Source organism: Carcharhinus amblyrhynchos, chromosome 14 (genome assembly GCF_965287045.1).
Source record: "Carcharhinus amblyrhynchos chromosome 14, sCarAmb.v2.hapA, whole genome shotgun sequence".
NCBI classification, from domain to species: Eukaryota; Metazoa; Chordata; class Chondrichthyes; order Carcharhiniformes; family Carcharhinidae; genus Carcharhinus; species Carcharhinus amblyrhynchos.
In genome coordinates this window covers 69,608,019-69,630,197 of record NC_137337.1, presented here as the reverse complement: position 1 = coordinate 69,630,197, position 22,179 = coordinate 69,608,019, and the positions used below count along the sequence as shown (strand labels likewise).

Sequence of the window (22,179 nt, the reverse complement as noted above, 5' to 3'; positions counted from 1 at the left end):
TGATTTTATTTTGTTCCTATCCTGTATTTGTACCAGCTTTGATATAGTTAACGACGAATAGAGGACAGTTGTAGAGAGATATTGATGCTGAACCACTGATGCTCACTAGCAGCGGTGTGTACTATCTATAAAATGCACTGCAGAAATTTATCAAAGAGCCTTAGACAGCACCTTCCAAACTCAAGATCACCTCCATCTAGCAGGACAAGGGCAGCAGATACCTGGAAACACCACCACCTACAAGTTCCCCTCCAAATCACTCACCATCCTGACTTGGAAATATATTACTATTCCTTTGCAGTTGCTTGGTCAATTTCCTGGAATTCCCTCCCTAACGGCATTTACGAGACAGTCCACAGCACATGGGCCACATCATTTCAGGAAGGCAGCTCACCATCACCCTCTCAAGGGCAAGTAGGGATGGGCTGCCCATGCCCCTCAAATGAATTAAAAAACACTGCTCCAAAGTCTCTTACAGTTCAGCACTAAAAAGTCCATCCACATGTGTGATTTTCAACAAATAAGTTGGCATATGAGCTTGCTGAGTATTTTTGACAGTACTCCTTTTGAGGCAGGAATCAGTCCACTTCTTGCTGGAATTGTTAATTGCTATTGTATTTTTCTTTGGAGGATTGAATTGCTAAACAAAATGGACTACTGAAGAGTTATTCTAACAGATACAGAGATCCTTACACAACAAGCAGACCAGTCTGAAGGAATGTAACTACTGGGTCAGTAGAGAAGACTTACAATGTGGCCTTAAGCTGGGTTTGGATGGAGAAAGCTCTTTGGTCCATTACATGCCACTGTTCCAGAGATTTCAGTGCAATGTGTAGTGTGGTTAGGATATGTGCTTTTTATTCCTTAACCATGTTTTGCTTCAGATTCAGCCATGTTATTTGTCCAGGCAATCATATCAGCTTTATTCTCAACTCCATTGAACCCATTTCTAGGAAGTGCAATATTCATTACTTCGTACGTACGGCCAGTCAAGTTCTGGGAAAGAGACTACAAGTAAGTGTGTTTATATGATGTAATAATAAGCTTAACGATGTCAGTGAAAGAGGTGTGCTGCTTAAAAACAAAGTTCTCCTTTTGACATTTAATATTACTGTTATTTTTCTTCCTTTACCACTCATTGAATGAAATGGGCTTATTGTTAGTGGCACCTGGTGATGCTAAGCACTGACGTTTAATTTAAGAACTTGAACATTTATCATCCAAATAACTGTAATTTTGCCACAATAAACATTTTGAGAGAAGCATGGTTAGAAGTCATGGAACTTAAAGTCAAATTCATGAAAATTATAATCTATTTTGTGGTAAAGTAAGCAACCTTTAGTTTGCTACTTTCTCTTTTTGTGTCTTCTGTGCTAATGTATATAGAAGTAGAAGCAGAAGTAGGCCATTCGGCTCTTCGAGCCTGCTCCACCATTTATCTTAATCACTGCTGATCATCAAATTCAATATCTTGATTCCCGCCTTCCTCCCATATCCCTTGATCCCCAAGTGCTATATCTAATTTCTTGAAATCAGACAACATTTGGCCTCAACTATATTCGGTGGTAGTGAATTCCATACATTCACCACCCTCTGGGTGAATTCCACACATTCACCACCTTCTGGGTGAAGAAATTTCTCCTCACCTCAGTTCTGAAAGGTTTTCCCCATATCCTCAAAGTTCCAGATGCCACCCCCACAATGGGAATATTCTTTCTGAATCTACCCAGTCCGCCATAATCTTCATTCTCTTGCCACCAACTCCATACCCCTCCACTGTCTCTAAACCAGATTGTTCAGAATCTTGTGCTGTTCTACCCTCTTGAGCTTCCAACCCCATGTTCTGTACATCACCAAAAATGTCTACCTCTGCCTCCATTACATCTCCCATATCCACCCAGCCTCAGTGCCTACTACTGAAGCCCTCATCAGCGCCTTTGTTATCTTCAGGTCTAGCTATTCCAGTACTTGTCTGGCCAGCCTCCCACTTATCACCCTCCATAAATTTGAACTCATTCAGTCTCTGCTGCTCATATCCGAATTTGTACCAAGTCCTGCCCTGACGTCATCACTGTGCTTGTTCCCTTTTGGTAATTGCACTATTTTTAAATTCTCATCTTGTTGTTCAAATCCCTCCGTGACTTCTCTAATTTTCTATGCAGCTCTTCCAGCTCCTACAACCTGCAGAGATATTTGCACTCATGCACTTTCTGATCTCTTAGTATATCCATTATTTACATCACTTCAGCTGTGCCCTCATCTGCTTAGCACCCGAGTTCCAGATTTTCCTTCCTGAACTTCTCTGCCTTGCTGCCTCTCACTCTCTTTTAATTTACACCTTAAAACCTAACCCTTTGACACAGTTTTTGATCACCTGTCCCAATGTCTATGCCATTCAGTACTGAATTTTGACAGAAAGCATGCCTGCAAAGGACGTTGAGTCATTTAGCGATTCTAAAGTTTCTGTATAATGCAGTTTGTTATTTCTGTACCAAAGTGCTTTACAATTTATAATACTGAGTGCTGTGGAATGGTTGCAACACTATTCCTCTTTAAATGTAACACTACCATCGCTGTTCAAAAACAATGACATGAAAGCTGATGAAGGCAGTTGGTAGATTGTGGGATCTCTAGGAAGTAGATTAAACTAACACTATTGGATCTCTGGGTCTTGAGATGCAACAGAGCACAGTAGATGGCAGGAGCTCCTTCTTCACATGTCAAAAGAAATTATTTTGTCAAGAGTAGTTTTACAGGAATATCAATCAGTTCTCATTTTAGCACTGTCTGTACTAGGCATTTTCAAGATAACTATTGCACAAAGAGATAGAAATTAAAACTTCCTTTCTCTGTTGTTACCCGAGAAGAGAGCCCCAATTGTGTTCTCCCCACATCAACCATCTTGTGATTTAAGTGAGTTTGGCAATTTTGAGAAATCGAGAACTGTTTTGTTCTGTCAAAATATAACTACCAGTTGCCCACACTGAAACTATCAAGTGACTCACCTGATGAAGGAGCAGTACTGCGAAAGCTTGTGACCCCAGATAAACCTGTTGGTTTTTAACTTGGTGTTGTGAGACTTCTTACTATTGCTGGGTGTTGCAGTTTCATTTTGTGTGCTTTTGTTTTGTTTCTGTGTTAAAATGTCTGTTTGTTTAATAGCACAAAGCGAGTGGATCATTCAAATACCAGATTGGCTTCTCAGCTTGACAGAAACCCAGGTGAGATGTGAAGGTTTTACTTTAGCAATTGATTTATTATGTTAATCCAGCAAAATCTTCACCGTGATCAGATCAACCCTTACTCTTCTGTGTGGAAGAGAATACAAACCAAGTTTATGCAGTCTGTCCTCGTAATTTAACCCGCTAAGTCCTCGACAGATAGAATTTAATGTTTGCACCAGGGGTCTTGCAGTCTTGGCATAGGCCCATTAATATCAAGTTCCCATCAGGCACTTAAGTGGCCATATTAGACTTGCTCCCTGGATTAGGGATCCCGTGGGAGGAAATTCAACACACCCTGACTTTCTCCAACCCCGCCAAGAGCTGCCGCTGATCTATCAGCAGGAAAGGTGACTGCTGCCTGTAATGTACTCAGCAGAGGCCCAGGATCAAAAAGGACCCCATGCTAAAAGTAAGTGAAGGTGGGATGGGGGCAACAGTAGGATTACAGCAGGATGAGGGAGATCAGAGGCAAGGACAGAGGAGTGATTTTTAGCAGTGCCTCCCCCCCACCGCATCATTTTTTTCTGCTTCTTAAATTGCTGATTTAAAACTAGCACGTTATTGAAGATTGCGGTGGAGCAGTGTCAAATATTTACTTTTACTGTTACTTTTAATTTATAACATTGGTGGAGCTTGCATGAGTGCACTGGGCAGAGTTCCCAGAGGAGTGTAAGCAGGCCACGTAACTATGCAGTGGCTGTCCACATCACTCCAAACGTTATCCTGGTGCCATCCCAGTGCCAGCAATGAACAGCAGCAGCTGACAGCAAATTAACTTGCTGGGGATTGAATTGGGATTTCAGCAGGTAAATAACATCATCTGGTAGTTTAAATACTGAAAGGATACAAAAGGGTAGATACAAAGAAATGACTTCCACTAATGGGATAATAAAGAATGGGATGACATAATCTTGTCAAAAGTACTAGAAATCTGGGATCTCTCTCTCTCTCTCTTTTCACCACCAACCCCCCCCCCACCCCCGCCCCCAAATGTACTGTTTTATTCCACCATTGGTGGCCAAGAATGTTGTGGGACTGGGAAAATGTAAGCTCACAACACTAAACTCAGTAGATTTTTGAGAGAATATGGAACAATAGCAGACAAGCTTTGACCAAGCTTTTGGTTATCTGACCTCATATCAATATGGGCTCAATGTCATCTTTTTGTAGAATCATTGAATTCCTTCAGCGCAGAAGGAGGCCTGTTTGCACCGTTTCTCTGACAATGTATCCTACCCAGGCCCTGTTGCCCAACACTATCCCCGTAACCTCATACATTTACCATGGTTAATTCATCTAACCTACACCTCTTGGTACAATAAAGGCCAATTTAGCACCTAACCTGCACATCTTTCGACTGTGGGAGGAAACGGGAGCACCCGGAAAAAACCCATGCAGACACAGGGGAATTGTTTTATAATGCTTCTGTGAAGCTCCTTGAGCTATTTTATTATGTTAAAGCCGCTATGTCGGTGTGGGTTGTATGAGTACAGAATAATTTTTTTTTATATAGGTGATCGGCTGGCTTTCATGCCCACTCATAATGAGCTGTCCTCTGTTTTCACTGAATAGCTCTACCTCACCACCACTTTCAACTCCTCCACGATAGCTAATCTATCAGATTAGTTGTGTAACTTCCAGTACTGAATGAGCAAAAATATCCTGCAATTAGATTGCAAAAAGACTGAAGCTATTGTCTACAACTCCTGCAATTCTTCCCTAGCTATTCACTCCATCCTCCTCTCTGGCAACAGTCTGAGATTGCATCAGTCTGTTCACACCCTTGGTGTCTCATTTAACCCCGAAGTGAGACCACTTAGCCATACCAAGACTAAGACTACCTGTTTACAAGTCAGTAACATCCTGATCCCATCTCTCCCTCAGGTCAGAATTCCATCCATGTCTTTATTATCTCTAGACTTGGTCAAAGCTTTGACAAAGGGTCATACAGACTCAAAACATCAGCTGTTTTCTCTCCTTACAGATGCTGCCAGACCTGCTGAGATTTTCCAGCATTTTCTCTTGATTTCAGCATATTCTTGACTTGCCTCCCACATTCTTCCTTCTGTAAACTTGAGGTCATCCAAAGTTCTGCTGGCTCCCATTTAAACAATGCTTCAATCTTCAAATTCTCATCATTGTTCTCAAATCCCACCGTTGCCTCAAAGTTAGTCTTGAAGTTTATTTATTATTATCACAAGTAGGCTTACATTAACACTGCAATAAAGTTACTGTGAAAATCCCCTTGTTGCCACGCTCCTGCGCCTGTTCAGATACACCGAGGGAGAATTTAGCATGGCCAATGCAGCTAACCAGCACATCTTTCGGACTGTGGGAGGAAACCAAGGCACCAGGAGGAAATCCATGCAGACACGGGGAGAATTTGCAGACTCCGGACAGACAGTGATTCAAGCTGGGAATTGCATCCAGGTCCCTGGTGTTGTGAGGCAGCAGTGCTAACCACCGTGCCACCCTTTAAACTTGAAACAATACCTCTCTTTCCTCCTTTAAGACACTTCATAAACCAAGCAAGTTTTTGGCTATCTGACCTAATGTCATCTTATGTGGTTTGGTGTCAAATATTGCTTATATGTAATGCCTTGGGATGTTTTACTGCGTTAGAAGTATCATGCTGCAAGATTCTTTTCTGTCATTTCATTCTTAATGTTGCGTAAGCTGAAAATCTTGACTGAATTGTTTGACAGTAAATGTGCTTTCTGCGAGCAATAGGAACCTTGGAAAAAAAACACTTTGGCAAGTTTTTGCATGTTCAATTTGTCAGGCTTATAAACAACATTTCAGGGCTTTTAATAAGAATTTGAATTGGTTTTTGTTAATCCTGTGATTGTACGGTGCATGTTTTACAATATTTGGCTGGAACGAAAGACCTCATCATTTATACTGAGGTTTGTTGAGTACAATTATGGGTGGCACAGTGGTTAGCACTACTGCCTCACAGTGCCAGGGACCTGGGTTCGATTCCCAGCTTGGGTCACTGATTGTGTGGAGTTTGCATGTTCTCCCAGTGTCTGCGTGGGTTTCCTCTGGGTGCTCCAGTTTCGTCCCTCAATCTGAAGATGTGCGGGTTAGGTTGATTGGCCATGCTAAATTGACACTAGTGTCAGGGGATTAGCAAGGTAAATATGTGAGGTTATGGGCCTGGGTGGGATTGTGGTCAATGGAGACTCGATAGGCTGAATAGCGTCTTCTGCACTGTAGGATTCTATGATTTCAGCCTGTGCATTCAAGTTGCCATGAGGTGGATTATCTCCAACATTAACATTGGAAAAACTCTGGCTGTTGCTTTGTGTATGATACCACTGCACTGTAATGCAAGACATTTTATTGTCTTCACAAAACCAGTGAAAAAACATTTTCCAAATAAATTTTATGCTGTGTCCCTTTTTAAAGTACAAATTTTAAAATCCCAATTCTGCTGCCATAAATGACCAACAATAAAACTTCCAAACAAACAGATGATGAATGGTAAAATGTAATGTCTCCATAAAGAGAGATTGGAATGGTGCAGTCAATCAACACATTTTTATTTCACCTCTGAGACCCAAGTTCAAATTTAGTCCTGGCTGATTTACTGAAAGCCCCTTTTCTCTCAAGGCTTTAAAGGTCTCAATTGTAATGAATTTGAACAATTTCGAGTGAGTATTGCAGTTAGTGAAGCACTGATAGCTAACCTCAGGCTGTAAAGATTACTGGTGCAGTAAATGAGAAAATGAGATTAAATTGTGCCCTTGTGATCAAGGGTTAAGAAGCTTTTGAAGAGAGGAATACGGAGAGTTTTACTCTATCCCATACTGTATCTAGCCATACAATGCTTGATGTTGAAATAGGTTGCCTAATTAGAGTAGTTATGTTAGTGGGCTAGTAATCCTGTCAGGCCTGGACTAATGATGTGGACACAGTAAGAAGTCTACAATACCACATTAAAACCCAACAGGTTTATTTGAATCACGAGCTTTCAGAGCGCTGCTCCTTCATCAGGTGAGTGGGGTTTACGGTGTTGATGGGTAGCCATAACGTGGAGATGCTGGCGTTGGACTAGGATGATGGAGCAGTGTTCTGAAAACTCGTGATTCCAAATAAACGTGTTGGACTTTAATCTGGTGTTGTGAAACTACTTACTGTGCCCACCCCAATCTAACACCGGCATCTCCACATCATAATAATATGGAGATTAAGAGTTCAAATCACAACATAGCAGGTAGAAAGTGAAGACAAGGGAGGCCCTATCGTGGGAGAAGAGAAGGGTGAGGGCAGAAGTATGGGAAATGGGTCAGACAGTTGAGGGTCCTGTCAGCCACAGCAGAAGGGATTTCTTGGTTGGGGGAAAAGGAAGACATGTCAGGAGCATCACCGTGGAGGGTAGCACCATTGGAACAAATGTGATAGGAACAAAGGATCTGGAAGAAAGGAATCCTTTCAGGAAGCAAGGTGTGAGGAGTCGTAGCAGAGGTATCCGTGGGAGCCACTGAGAAGTCAAGAAAGGGAAGAGAATTGTCAGAGATGGACCATATGAAGGTGAGAGAGGGGTGGAAATTGGAAGCAAAATTGACTCATTTTTTTCAGGTCTAGACAAGATCACAAAGTGGCACCGATACAGTCATTGATTTATTGGGAAAAGAGGTTTGGGGGGGCCCTGAGTAGGACTTGAACAAGGACTGTTCCGCTTGGCTCAAAAAAAGACAGGGATAACCAGGGCCCATGTGGATGCCCATAGCTACACCTTTTATTTTGGAAGAAGTGAGACAAGTTAAGGAGAAATAGTTTGAAAAGAGATCACATTCACTTAGGTTGGTAGTGAATAGGGACTGTTGGGGCTTCCATTCAAGGAGAGTCCTCAGGTTGCCCTGGTTGGGGTTGGAGATGGAGAGGGATTGCTTGCCTATTGAAGAAGGTGGTGCTTAAGGCCAGGAAACTGGAAACTGTTGAAATGGCCACTTTATGTGCTGAACAGAGTCTCGGTATCTCCCAGAGGCAGGAAGGATCCACGGAGTATTGCTGGATCTGCTTCGTGTGTATCTCCTGTTTCAGTGCAACACTGACGTGTGAATTGGGTCAAGTCACCTGATGGAATGCCTGGGGGCTCTGCAAAAAATCCAAGAAAACTGTGCTGAGGAGAAGGGAAACAACATTCTTCACTGGAGTTCAACCAGACTCAATAATCAGTTTTGTTTCCTGTAATTGCCTTACTAATGGGTTTTCTTTCTCCGAGCATGTGTTTTCATGAACTCATGGATTCAAAGCATTATTTGTAACAATTAACCCATCCATAAAATTTAGCTGTCTGATATTTTAACAAGAACACTTTCAAACGAGTTAATGCCTTTGTTTAAATAGTATCCTGGTGATTAAAGTGATTATAGGACTGATAGAATCATTACCAATTTAAAGCACTTCCTTAAACTTGCGACAAGTCTGTTACTTAATGCCTTTACTGTTGTTTCTTACGTCTTGTAGGCTCGGATGACAACAATTTGAATTCCATCTTTTACGAGCATTTGACGAGATCTCTGCAGCACAGTCTCTGTGGGGATTTGATGTTGGGACGCTGGGGCAACTTCAACACTGGAGATTGCTTCATTCTCGCCTCTGACTACCTCAATGCACTGGTTCACCTTATAGAAATAGGAAATGGCTTGGTCACCTACCAGCTTCGGGGCCTGGAGTTCAGAGGTGAGTATCCTAGTATTTCAATTAATGCAGGTCAAAAAGGTTCCAAAATCATTTAGATTCTAATCCTCTCTGTCTCATTTTCTCTAACTTGGCACAAATAAATCAGCTCCTTCCCGTCGCTTGCCACTTCAATGCAACACCCTACTCTCCTGCCCACATGTCCATCCTTGGCCTGTTGCAATGTTCTAATGAACCCCAATGCAAACTGGAGGAACAGTATCTCATCTTGCAGACTAAACATTGAGTTCAATCACCTCAGAGCATGAACTCTCCACTCCACCTTTACCCCATTTCCATTTATTTCATTTGATCTCATCTCATCTCATTCTTCATTTTATCGCTCTCCTTCTTTCCACCACGCCTCCTCCCTTTCTTCAGGCCAACCACCACATTCCTCAGTCAGTCCTTCACCAAGCTGTACCTTTGTTTTGCCATGAACACGTTCTGACCACCTAATGGACACTTTCAGCATCTTCTCAGCTTTCTGTATCCTCATTTACATTCCCTTTGTCCAATACCCCTCCCTACCCTCACAATATAAATCTCTATTGACCATTTTTCCTCTCAGCTCTGACGAAGGGTCATCCAGACTCAACGTTGCCTTCTGTTCTCGCTTCACAGATGCTGTCAGACCCGCTGAAATTTTTCTGTTTAAATCAGTTCTATTTATCCATTTTTTCTTTGAACTATCTACTTTGTGTGAAATGCTACTACTTTAACATTGATCTTTTGAAAAATAATTGTTGTGAATGGGGTAAATTGGCCATTCATTTTGTTCTCCAATTTTGCTTCTTGAATCTTTTCATGAGTAGGCTGTTCATGTTCTGTCGACCATGTGGCTCCTTCTGGCACAGTGACCGTTAACCTTGTGTGAGATCACATCCTAAATCCCAGTGAGCCACTCAATAATGGGGAGGGAGTAATCATATTTCAGACCAATCTTATCTGTGTCTCGCTATCAAATGTATACCTCGTGCATGCACAAGAGGACACATATTTTATATTTTGGAGTAACTGAATAACAACTAAGAGTGGAAACCCTGGCTGTTTGTTTCTCTCCCTTTCCCCACAGGCACATGCGTGCGCGCGCGCACACGCACGCACACACACACACACACACACACACACACACACACACACACGCGTGCGCGCCAATTGTATTGTACTTAGAATAGCTGAGATCATCTGATGCTACAAACATCATGGAATCAAACTCGGGACCTTCCTGTTTGGTACCAAAAAGTTTTTTTAAAAGTTTATTTATTAGTCACAAATAAGGCTTATATTAACATGGCAATGAAGTTACTGTGAAAATCCCCTATTTGCCACACTCCGGTATCTGTTCAGGTCAGTGCGCCTAACCAGCATGTCGTTCAGACTGTGGAAAGAAACCGGAGCATCGGAGGAAACCCACACAGCCATGGGGAGAATGTGCAAACTCCACACAAACAGTGACCCAAAGCCAGAATTGAATCCGGGTCCCTAGTGCTGAAAGGCAGCAGTGCTAACCATTGTGCCACAGTGTCGCCAAGGAAGTTATTGAAAATGGCCTAATGTATAATTGATGCAATGGGATTAGCAAGACCATGTGAGATAACAACGTCGCGGGATTGGCCCTGAATATGGGTTGGGAAGTTTACATGGAGGGAGAGATTTAGGGAGGAGAAAAGGGCAATGAACTTGGATGAAAGAGAAGAGGATACGTTGGGGTGGAGGGTGAAATCGCCAAGGAGGAAAAATGGTGCAGAGGCCTTGTGAGGGAAATGATGATATCTCAGTCTGTAAATTTTAGCACATTTTGAGGGGTGTTACAGAACAATGGTTTTGAAAGAGAGGTGGGGTAGTGGAACAAGGTGAGAGGCTCCAGGACAAGAGATGATGAAAGAGTGTCATAAAATAGAGGGTTAGGTCAAGATGGTGGAGGCAAAATCAATAGGGTCTTTTAAGAGACTTCTGGATGAGTAATAGGATTGAGGGTTATAGGTAAGCTGAGTAGGTAGAGATATGATCAGCACAACTTGTGGGCTGAAGGGCCTGTTTGTGCTATAGTTTTTCTATGATTCTGTGTGATCTGGTGATGATCACCACTATGACAGTCTTAACAGGGCAAATGTGGAAGACGTAGCCATGTGGAGAAGCTTCAGTAAACGAGAAGATGGCATTCAGCCAATGCACTTTTAGTTTTTCTGTCCATTTAATCCTCTCTTTAATCCCAACTGTATTTCCCAATTTTTATTTCACCTGCTGCAGTGTTAGAATCTAGTTTATATTTAATGTTTTATGCTTTCTGGTTTTGGATCCCAGTGTCTGCGGATTCTTCAATAGCCTTACTGTTGCTTACTTGGGTATCGTGACCATGACCGATCCCTTGCAAAGGGTGCCATGCTGTAAAAGATGCCAGAATAAAGGGAATAGCTGCAAGCAGGCCTGTGAAAACGCTACAAGTAGCTATCAGCAAAGTAAGCCGTGAGTGGCATCCCTTTGTCGCTGAAAGCAAAATCTGCGCCCTTGTGTGTTTAAAATCTCTGGAGAGGGACTTGAATCCACAGTGACATGTCAATGAGCAAACTAAATTACTTTCTGCAAACAAGTATGAAAAGTTACAGTTAAAATGCTGTGAGAGAATGAAAACAGCATAGTGCCAGATAGAGCAGAAATGGTCAGATTCAGTCTCAGGTTAGCTCATTTCAGTTTGAGTGATTGGCTTCAGGGAAGGGGAAGGGGAGTGGTTGGCTAGGATCATGATTGTGATTCTCTGAAGCAAATATATGTATTGTCCTTGGGTAGGGTTTGAGGCATGGTTGGTTTCAATGCCCATTACCTGGTTAGAGAATGCTAAAAGTCCAAGAATAGTGGTTAGCCCTACTGCCTCACAGCTCCAGAGACCTGGGTTCAATTCCCTGCTTGGGTCACTGTCTGTGCAGAGTCTGCATGTTCCCCCCATGTCTGTAGAGATTTCCTCCAAGTGCTCCAGTTTCCTCCAGTAGTCCGAAAGACATGCTGGTTAGGTGCAGTGGCCATGCTAAATTCACCCTCAGTGTACCCAAACAGGTAAGAAATCCGACAACACCAGGTTTAATTCCAACTGATTTATTTGAGTCAACTCACAAGCTTTCAGGGTTTAAACTCACAAGCTTGTGAGTTTACCATCAAATAAATCGGTTGGACTTAAACCTGGTGGTGTCAGACTTCTTACTGTGTTTACCCCAGTCCAACGCCAGCATCTCCACATCATACCCAAACAAGTGCCAGAGTGTGGCAACTAGGGGATTTTCACAGTAATTGCATTGCAGTGTTAATGTAAGCTCACTTTTGACAATAATAAATAAACTTTAATAGCCACCTGAGCATGAAAGACTTGTTGGGTACCCTTGAACCTTTAGGATGGAACGAGGTGAAAACTACACTCGGAGTTTAGCCCTTTTCTTAATGATTTCAGTGATGTGATTACAGCCTTGATTCCCTCTTTCCTTGCAGGCACCTACTGTCAACAGCGGGAGGTGGAAGCTATCACGGAAGGGGTTGAGGAAGATGAGGGATTCTGCTGTTGCGAGCCAGGTCACATTCCTCACATGTTGTCTTTTAATGCTGCTTTCGGCCAACGATGGCTTGCCTGGGAGGTTCTGGTCACCAAGTACGTCCTCGAGGGCTACAGCATCACTGACAACAGCGCTGCATCCATGCTGCAGGTGTTTGACCTGAGAAAGATCCTCACAACTTACTACGTGAAGGTAATCTCTTCATTCATTCTGCGGCTTGTCACCTTGACTACATGGAATTCGTTACTTCAGGAAGCAGTTGATGCCAAAACATTAAATGTATTCAAGAGGTGGCTAGATATAGCACTTGGGGTGAATGGGATCTATGGGGAGAAAGCAAGATTAGGCTATTGAGTTGGACAATCAGCCATAATAGTGATGGATGGTGGAGCAGGCTCAAAGGGCCAAATGGCCTCCTCCTGCTCCCATCTTTTATGTTTCTATTAATGTCTGATTATATTGCATGACTTAAAATGTAATAGCAGTATCTCTGAATGGTAATCAGGTGCTATCCAACACTACATAGAGACCACAAAAATCCACTGCTTCCATCTTTTGGGGTTCCTGTACAATAGGTTTTCTGCTGGAATTCTGGATGGGGGACTGAGATCCCTCAGATGTGGAATTTCAGTGTCCAAAAAGCCAACTAAAATCAGAGCATAACTTTCACGTGCAGCTTATCTCTTGGTTTAAGAAACCAGGGTTCTTGAGTGACTTCAAACCCCTATGTTGCTATAAAGTTAGTAAGCTCAGTGTTTTACTCTGCATTCCAGCAGGCTGTACTGGATCTGGGATCAACTTGATGCTGCTGATGAGTGACAGTGGGAAAGTGTTGAAATTTCTTTCTCGTTGACCGTAAAAATAATTTTCCCAATAAAATAATGAGAAAGTAATAAAAGAACAAGGTGGAGAAGCAATAACAATAAATAGTGAGTTTATAGATATTGAATACAACCTTACATTGAATAATTCCTGTATGTACTCATATGAAGGCCCAAAAAAATCATTAAAGTGCTTGTGTACTGATTGCCTTGGTTTGTTTGTGAGAATATACAGTAAAATAGAATAAAACCATATAAAAACGAGTAGAGCCAACATTTCGAGTCAGGATGACTCATCATCAGAGCCGAAACCCAGACTCAAAATGTTGGCTCCATTCTGTCTCCACAGATGCTAACAGACCTGCTGGGATTTTCCAGCATTTTCTGTTTTTGTTTTAGATGACAGCATTCGCGGTATTTTTCCTTTATCTCAATAATTATAAAGCAATTGTACCAGGAAATGGAAACTCTGTAGCCTCCATTTTGTTTTAGCCATGTCTTTCTAATTTTTATTTGTCTTCAGCAACGGAATTACAATTTGCTGTTGCAGTGTTAATATAGTTGGCGTACACAGTAGGGATATGCATCAAGTCACCAGATTCTCCATTTATTGGGTGGCACAGTGGTTAGCAATGCTCCCTCACAGCGCCAGAGACTTGGGTTTGATTCCGGCTTGGGCCACCGTGTGTGGAGTTTGCACGTTCTCTTTTTGTCCGTGTGGATTTCCCCCAGGTGCTCCAGTTTCTTCCCACAGTCCAAAGGTTAGGTGGATTAGCCACGCTAAATTGTCCCTAGTGTCAGGGAGATTAGCAGAGTAAATGCATGGAGTTGTGGGAATAGGGCATGGGTGGGATTGTGGTCGGTGCGGACTTGGTGGGCCCAGTGGCCGCCTCCTGTGCTGTAGGATTCTATGAAAAGTTCAGCTGTGCTACTGTGAGGGAGCACCAAAAAGAGGCCATGCACTTGTCTCTGAGAGACTTGTCCCTCTTGCCATAGTCACCCATTTGCTGCTGACAATTTACAGAGACTTGAGTGTGGGTTGAATCATCTGGGAAAGAAGGGGAGAAAATAATTTCAAAGCTAGTCCAAACCAATAGAAAGATATTGCTAAGGCCGTGTGTAATGAATGCAATGCTGAACTGGATGATGTCAGGAATGACCAATGTCAATGTAATCTAGTTCAGATGGATTTGTTTTGTGGGAAAGGTTTTACTTGTATAATTTCTAATGCCTTCGTTGTCTGTCCTCATGTTGACCCCAGAGTATTTTGTTCTATGTGACGAGTTCTCCCAAGCTAGAGGAATGGCTCGCTAATGAAACCATGCGGGATGGGCTTCGAGCATGTACTAGCCATAATTATGTGGATGTGGACCCCACCTTCAATCCAAACATTGACGAGGACTATGATCATCGACTGGCTGGAGTATCCAGAGAGAGTTTCTGTGGGATTTATCTCAATTGGATCCAGTACTGTGCCTCTCGAAGAGAAAAGGTATTAGAAACAGCAGTTGTGTGTTACAGTTACAAAATGTCTTTCAAAAGGGAATTCAATAAATATTTGGAGAAAAAAAAATTGCAGATATACGGGGAGAGAAGCAGGGATTGGGAGTAAATGGACTGCTCTTTGAAGGAGCAATGCAGACCCAGTGGGCCAAATAATCACCTTCAGGCGGTGCTATGCTATTGTTTTATATTTGCTGGACAAAAGGTAACATCTCATATTGTTCTCTAGTCTATATACTTAGCCTAATTCCTGCATGTGTGTGATGCACTGGGTTAGCCACAGCATGTACTAACCATAACTGAGCAGTGTTCAAAGTATAAGGTGGATATAGACCTTCAGTTCTATTTTTCCAACCACTGAGTGCAGATTATACTTCTTTTCCAACGATTATTTCTACCTTATTATTCAGTCAATTAGAAAAATGTTTTTAGTCAGCCGAAGTGCAAGACAGCATGATCATTTCATGGTTAGAAATGATGAATTGGTCTCTGTTGCTTCAAATCTGAGTCATTTTCTGAAGACTGAACTGTACACCCAGCGCCATTTGAACTCAGCTTGAATTCACTAGATGAGTTTCAGTGCCAGAAACAGATTTCTAGTTCAGGTGGTTTGGGATGTACCTTGGGTATAGGAGCAAGCCTGATCTGCACCATAATAGTCCACTGTAAATCATTGCGAGTTGATTACGGCATGCAGAATCCATTGGTCAGATTGTGGACTGTAAGGGAAGTTAGAAAGCTAGTATACTTTTCCTGAAATCTTTATGACGCATATTCATTTCATGTTGCTGTGTAAGATTAAGGGATCTTTCTATAGAATTTGCAAAACAGCTCCAAAAATAACAGATTCTAGAGGCAAAAGTGCATATAAAATGGGATGGGAATGTTCAAAACTTTACTTTTATTACTGTGAAAAAAATACATAAGTAGATGAGTAACCTGATTTTAAGCAAGATAAAAACAGTACAATACATAGAATGTTGATATGAATATTTTATTTTTAAATTGCCTTTTAATGATTTCATAAGGGAGTCTGCATGTTCCAGCAGGATGTAGCTCAAAATAGGACTTCCTGTTGTGAGACTGAAGTGTAATTCTCCTTTTCCTTTCGCCTCATGTTTAATGATTCCCGATGATTAAAAAGCTCCATGCTGACAGCGTTAACTTGCTGAAGGAGGCGGTGATGGGCTGAATTTATAAAATGCACATCCTGATGGTTTGCTTTTCTTTTTAAAAAAAATTTTCAGCCTATATCTTCAGACAAAGACTCAGCATTGGTGATTCTGTGCTATGGCCTCAGTGTGCTGGGCAGGAGAGCTCTCGGAACAGCTTCCCATCACATGTCCAGGTACTCACTTGCTCTGACAAATTGAAGAATATTAGATTGCACATCAATGCTGGGATTCTGCCAACCCAAATGCACTGTTCTGTATTCAGGATTTTAAAACTCCATCTGAATGCAATTGGTTGATAGCTTTAATTACTGGGGAGCTAAAGTGCAGTCACATCAGTTAGTGGCTGTGTTGATAAATATTTGATAAGGTTTGCCAGCCAACAGGGTTATAACTTTTACTAACTATTCCTTGGCTGGTTTACAACTGTGATGATTAGGAGTTGAAGACAGTAATATGAACTATTTAACAGATCTTAGATATTAAAGCAAGTTAGGGAAGCGATCACAGAAGCACAATTACATGCATATGACAATTCATTAGAGAAGAGTCCAAGCCAGAGGCCAGGCAGACGGACAATGTTACCCCTATATTTAAAAATAGTGATGGAATAAGTCCAGGAAATCAAAGCTTGAAGTCAGTGGTAGGAAAGATAATGAAATATTTTGTAGAAACATAGAAGATAGGTGCAGGAGGAGGCCATTTGGCCCTTCTAGCCTGCTCCACCATTCATCACTATCATGGCTGATCATTCAACTCAGTAGCCCAATCTTGATTTTTTTCCCTGTAACCTTTGATCCCTTTTGCCCCAAGTGGTATATCTAGCCGCCTCTTGAATACATTCAGTGTTTTGGCATCAACTACTTCCTGTAGTAACGAATTCCACAGGCTCATCACTCTTTAGGTGAAAGAATGTCTCCTCATCTCCTTCCTAAATGGTCGACTCCGAATCCTCAAACTGTGACCCCTGGCTCTGGATTCCCCCATCATCGGGAGCATCCTCCCTGCATCTACCCTGTCTAGAATTTTATAACTTAGAATTTTATAAGTTTCTATGAGATCTCCCCACATTTGTCTGAACTCCAGCGAAAATAACCCTAACTTAGTCAATCTCTTCTCGTACATCAGTCCCAGCATCCCCGGAATCAGCCTGGTGATCAAAGGTGCAGTCGAAAACCTGGAAAGTGAAACTACCATAAAGAGTAGTTGGCGTGTATTTTTAAGGGAGGATCATGCTTGATTAAATTTATTGGATTAGTTCATGGAGTAACAGAAAAAATAGAATGCCGTATAATCTGCATTTTGAAAAAGGTTTCAATGAGATGCTACATTGTAGATTTGCAATTTAGGTCAGAGCATGCGGGGTCTGGGAACAGGAGACAGAATGGTTAGCATGTTGTCTAAAAAACATCAAACAGTGCAGAAGCTAATGGGTAACTACTCAGATGATCAAATAGTAGGAAGAGATGTTCCGTAGGGATTGGTGCTGGGACCGCTGTTTTCCATGATTTATATTAACGATTTAGATTCCGGATTCAGAAATGCAATTTTAAAATTTGCAGGTCAACATAAAAAGTATAGTTACTTCCTTGTAGGTCAAAAGTCTGTCTGTATCAGCCTTGAATATGTTCAATGATTCGGTCTCCACTGCTCTTTGGGGTGGAGAATTCCAAAGATTAACGACTCCTGGAAGAAGAAATCGCTCCTCATTTTTGTCTTAAATGGAATACCCTTTGTTTTGGGATCTGTGCCCCCAGGTCTCGATTCTTCCACAAGGGGGAACATCCTCCTTCTTGAGCTCCCTCAAAATATTATATGCTTCAATAAAGTCACCTCATTCCTCTAAACTCCAATAAAGGCCCAATGCTTCGCAATTACAATCTGAAAGTATTGGGATTTATTGACGGTAAGCTTTTTTTTTTACAATTTAACTTTGACATGATTAATAGCTATCACCTTCCGTTTCAGTAATCTAGAGTCCTTTCTCTATGGCCTCCATGCGCTATTTAAGGGAGATTTTCGAATTTCCTCTGTGCGAGACGAGTGGATATTTGCTGATATGGAACTGCTGCGAAAAGTGGTAGTTCCTGGAATACGAATGTCCCTGAAGCTTCATCAGGTAAAGTAAACACTTTTCAGCTGTTGAAAAGTTTCCACCAGTTATCCACAGACTGCTTAGAAAGCTGGCATTTAGTTATCTGACAAAGATCTGTCAAGGAAGCAGACAAATCTTTGATACCTCCCTTTAGCTAATTATTAAAGAACTGTTTGAAGATTTGCCTCTGAATGGAAGTTTATGGATGAATGATGCCCAATTCAGTTTGTGGAATATTTTTGCATAACCAGCTCAGATTGGAATACACTTAATTTACCAATCCCTGATTCATGTAACTTCAGGCTGTTGGGTGAGAGAACTAAATGTTTTTTGCTGAATCAACAAGGAAGAAACCAGAGCATAAGTCACATACTAAAACTATTGGTTACAAATCTCAGTGGATGCTGAGCATTAAGCATAGAGATGACAAAAGCAGAGGGGCGGTACAGTTGTTAGCACTGCTGCCTCACGGCAGCAGGGACTCAGGTTCAATTCCCAGCTTGAGTTGCTGTCTGTGTGGAGTTTGCACATTCTCCCCATATCTGCGTGAGTTTCCTTTGGGTGCTTCGGTTTCATCCAAAGATGTGCAGGTTAAGTGGATTGGCTGTAGTAAATTGCCTGTTAGTGTCAGGGGGACTAGCTAGGATAAATGCATGGGTTTATGGGGGGCAGGCTCGAAGGGCTAGATGGCCTACTCCTGCTCCTATTTCTTATGTTCTTATGTGGTCAGTGCAGATTTGATAGCCTGAATGGCCTCCTTCTGCAATGTAAAAACAATCATAAAACACAGGAACAGGACATTCAACTAAGCTAGTCTGCGCTGGTGTTAATACTCCATGCGAGTCTCATCTCATTCCATCTGCGTCATCTGAACTTTTCAGCGCATCTTTCTATTCACCTTTCTCCCATGAACTTGCCTAGTTTTCTTCTGAAAGCTTCTAAGCTATTTGCTTCAACCTGGGCTTAGTGAGCTCCACATCCTAACCAAGAAATTTCTTCTTGTTTCCTTACAGGATTTATTAGTAACCAGCTTTCACTTATGGTCCCTACTTTTGGTTTATCCCACAAATTGAAACACTGGGGTAAATTTTCCAGTCCTTCCCACTACGGGAATCATATTGGGCAAGGCAGAAAATTTGGCGGACCATTTAACAGTCAGTTGACTTCGGGCAGGAATTTCTGTTCTTCGCTTGCGCGAGGCCGGAAAATCCCACCCAGAGTCTCCACATTTACTCTAACCCTTCAATAGTTTTGAAGACCTTGTTCAGGAGATGATTTATAAGCATCTAATGAATTGTTCTTAAGGTTAACAGTTTTAAGTAGACTGCCCATTGAATAATCGAATTTTATTTGTGTGACTAATAGTATACGGTTTGTACAAGCTCAATATCACTTGTGGTATGTTGGGTCAATCTCCTTTATTCCCTGGTACATGGACTTCAGCTTCTTAACTGAGAGGGGAAACTGGAGCACCTGAAGGGGAAACACGCAGACACGGGGAGAATGTGCAGACTCTGCACAGTCAGTGACCCAAGCCTGGAATTGAACCTGGGTCCCAGAAACCGTGAGGCAGCAGTTCGGTGAAGGCCATTGAACCTCCCATAAGAGAGAAGATAAATTGTTTGGGTTGTCCTTGTTGGTCAATGCATCCCAGGGGTTTAAGGAACTTGGTAATGGCAGCGTTGCTGGGAGGTATTTGGGTTCTCTCTTGTTAGAGTTGGTCATTCCTTGCTACATATGAATGGTGAATGTTGCTTGCCACTTATCAGCCCAAGCCTCGTGTTGTTTAGATCCTGCAAGATTCAGTATCTCAGGAATTGCACAAGAAGGATGAACGCTGCCATGACCAGGCCATAGCTTCACTTCTGACATTGATAGAGGATGGAGAAACAGATGAGGGTGGTGCTGCCTCAGGGTTGAAATGGGGCTGAAATCTTTAGCTTTCTGCAGGCAGAACCTTTGTTCTTTGTGCCAAATATAACTCCAGCTGCTGGAGAACTTTCCATTAAGTTCAGTTTTATTTGGCTTTTTGATGCCACTGAAGATGATTCCAATTGCTTAAGCCTGGTCTTTTGCACGATTGTGCTGGGACCCCGTCTTTAAGGATGTGGATAGTTCATGGAATCATAGAAACCCTACAGTGCAGAAAGAGGCCATTCAACCCATCGAGTCTTCATCAATCACAATCCCACCCAGGCTCTATCCCCGTATCCCAATATATTTACCCGCTAACCCCTCTAACCTATGCATCCCAGGACACTGTGGGGCCATTCAGCATGGTTAACCTGCACAGCTTTGGATAGTTATGGCATCCCCTGCTCCCATATTTTGTTGACCACCCATCACATTCAAACCTGGATTTGGCAGTACTGCAGAACTTAGACCCTTGATTATCATAAGTTGGACAACTTAGTTCTGAGTGTAGCTTACTGCCTTTGCTATCTCACAAGCATGTAAAGCCCATATACAGTATGGCTTCATTTTAAAAGATTAAGTATTCATCTATGAGTACTCAATTCAGCAGCAAAACTCTATACTGTACAGATACCTGCAGGCAATTTACAGGACATTTCCCTTACTAATCTTGAAGGAATTATTAGGCAATTTTATGCAACACTTGCCACAATGTATCATTGTAGTTTGGGATTATGCATTAATTTAATGTGCATTTGGTTTCTGCTTGGCTATCCATGGTACTATATGGATAAAGAAAATACATTCTAATTGTATAGTGCCATGACAAGTGAAAATTACATTGTGCTTCAGACAGTAAACTCACAAGAATGGGAGGAAGCTTTTCAACCCTTCAAATCCATCCTGCCGCTCAGTTAGATCGTGTCTGATCTGTACCTTAACTCTTATCTACCTGCCTTAGTTCTGTAACACTCAGATTGACTTAGCCTCACCAGTTTTCTGGGAGAGAATTCCAGATTTCTACTTCACCTCTTACGAAGATTTGCTTCCTAACACCTCATTGAATGGTGTTCCTCTAATTTTAATAGTATTCTTCCTTGAGTTCTGGACTCCCTCACCAGAAGAAATAGTTTCTCTTGATCTTCCCTATCTATCTTCAATAACTCAGTTTTATACTCCCCTTCTTCTTATGTACTTTGGAATACATTCAATCTGTTCTCATAATTTAAACCTCTTAGCCCTAGTAGCATCTAGTAAATCTGCACTGCATTTTGTGCAAAGCCAATATGTCCTTCCTGGGGTGTGATGCCTAGAACTGGTGCAGTCTAACCAGAGCTTTGCACTGTGGCATACCTATCATTCCTTTGTATTCCAAACCCCTTGAGGTAGAATCATAGAATCCCTACAGTGCAGAAAGAGGCCATCTGGCCCATTGAGTCTGTACCGACTCCCTGAAAGAAAATCTTAACCAGGCACACACCCCTGCCCTATCCCCGTAATCCCACGCATTTATAATGGCTAATCCACCTAGCCTACATATCATTGCATACAAAGAAAAATTTAGCATGATCAATTCACCTAACCTGCACACATTTAGACTGGGAGGAAATCCATGCAGACGTGGAAACTCCACACAGTCACCCAAGGCCGGAATCAAACCCAGGTCCCTCGTGCTGTGAGGCAGCAGTGCTAACCACTGTGCCACCTTGCTGCCATTACCCTTTGCAAGTTTTTTCCTACCTGTCCACTAGTTTTTAGCAATCTTTGCACACGGACAACAGTGACTACACTTCAACAATTAATTCATTGGCTGCAAATGCTTTGGAATGTTTGGAAATGCAAGTCTTTCTTTCTAAATCTGTACTCACCACAGTACTTAGCTTCTCATCATTTAGAAAATATCATAATCAATCTTCCTTGGGTCCAAAGTGGATGATTCCATACTTCCCTAGCTGAATTCCACCAGCCACAGTGATAACCATTCACCTAATCAGTATCCCTTTGTAACTATCTATGCTATATACTGTACTACCTAACTTAGAATGTCAGTCATAGAATCCTACAGTACAGAAGGAGGCCATTCAGCCCATCGAGTCTGCACCGACCATAATCCCATGCAGGCCCTGTCCCCATGACCCCATGCATTTACCCTAGCTAGTCCCCGACACTAAGGGGCAATTTAGCATGGCCAATCCACCTAACCCACACATCTTTGGATTT

General features: G+C 42.1%; 1 protein-coding gene across 3 annotated transcripts in view; it reads left to right on the top strand.

Moving 5' to 3' along the window:
- Positions 1-22,179, top strand: part of pcnx1 (pecanex 1) — a 264,945-nt gene that overhangs the window by 219,274 nt on the left and 23,492 nt on the right. For all 3 annotated transcript variants that reach the window (XM_080203059.1, XM_080203058.1, XM_080203057.1), the window contains 7 exons: positions 885-1,014; positions 3,163-3,221; positions 8,700-8,915; positions 12,393-12,646; positions 14,537-14,767; positions 16,026-16,126; positions 17,919-18,069. In XM_080203059.1, coding sequence (XP_080059185.1) covers positions 885-1,014; positions 3,163-3,221; positions 8,700-8,915; positions 12,393-12,646; positions 14,537-14,767; positions 16,026-16,126; positions 17,919-18,069 — 1,142 coding nt within the window. The remainder of the gene's footprint in view (positions 1-884; positions 1,015-3,162; positions 3,222-8,699; positions 8,916-12,392; positions 12,647-14,536; positions 14,768-16,025; positions 16,127-17,918; positions 18,070-22,179) is intronic.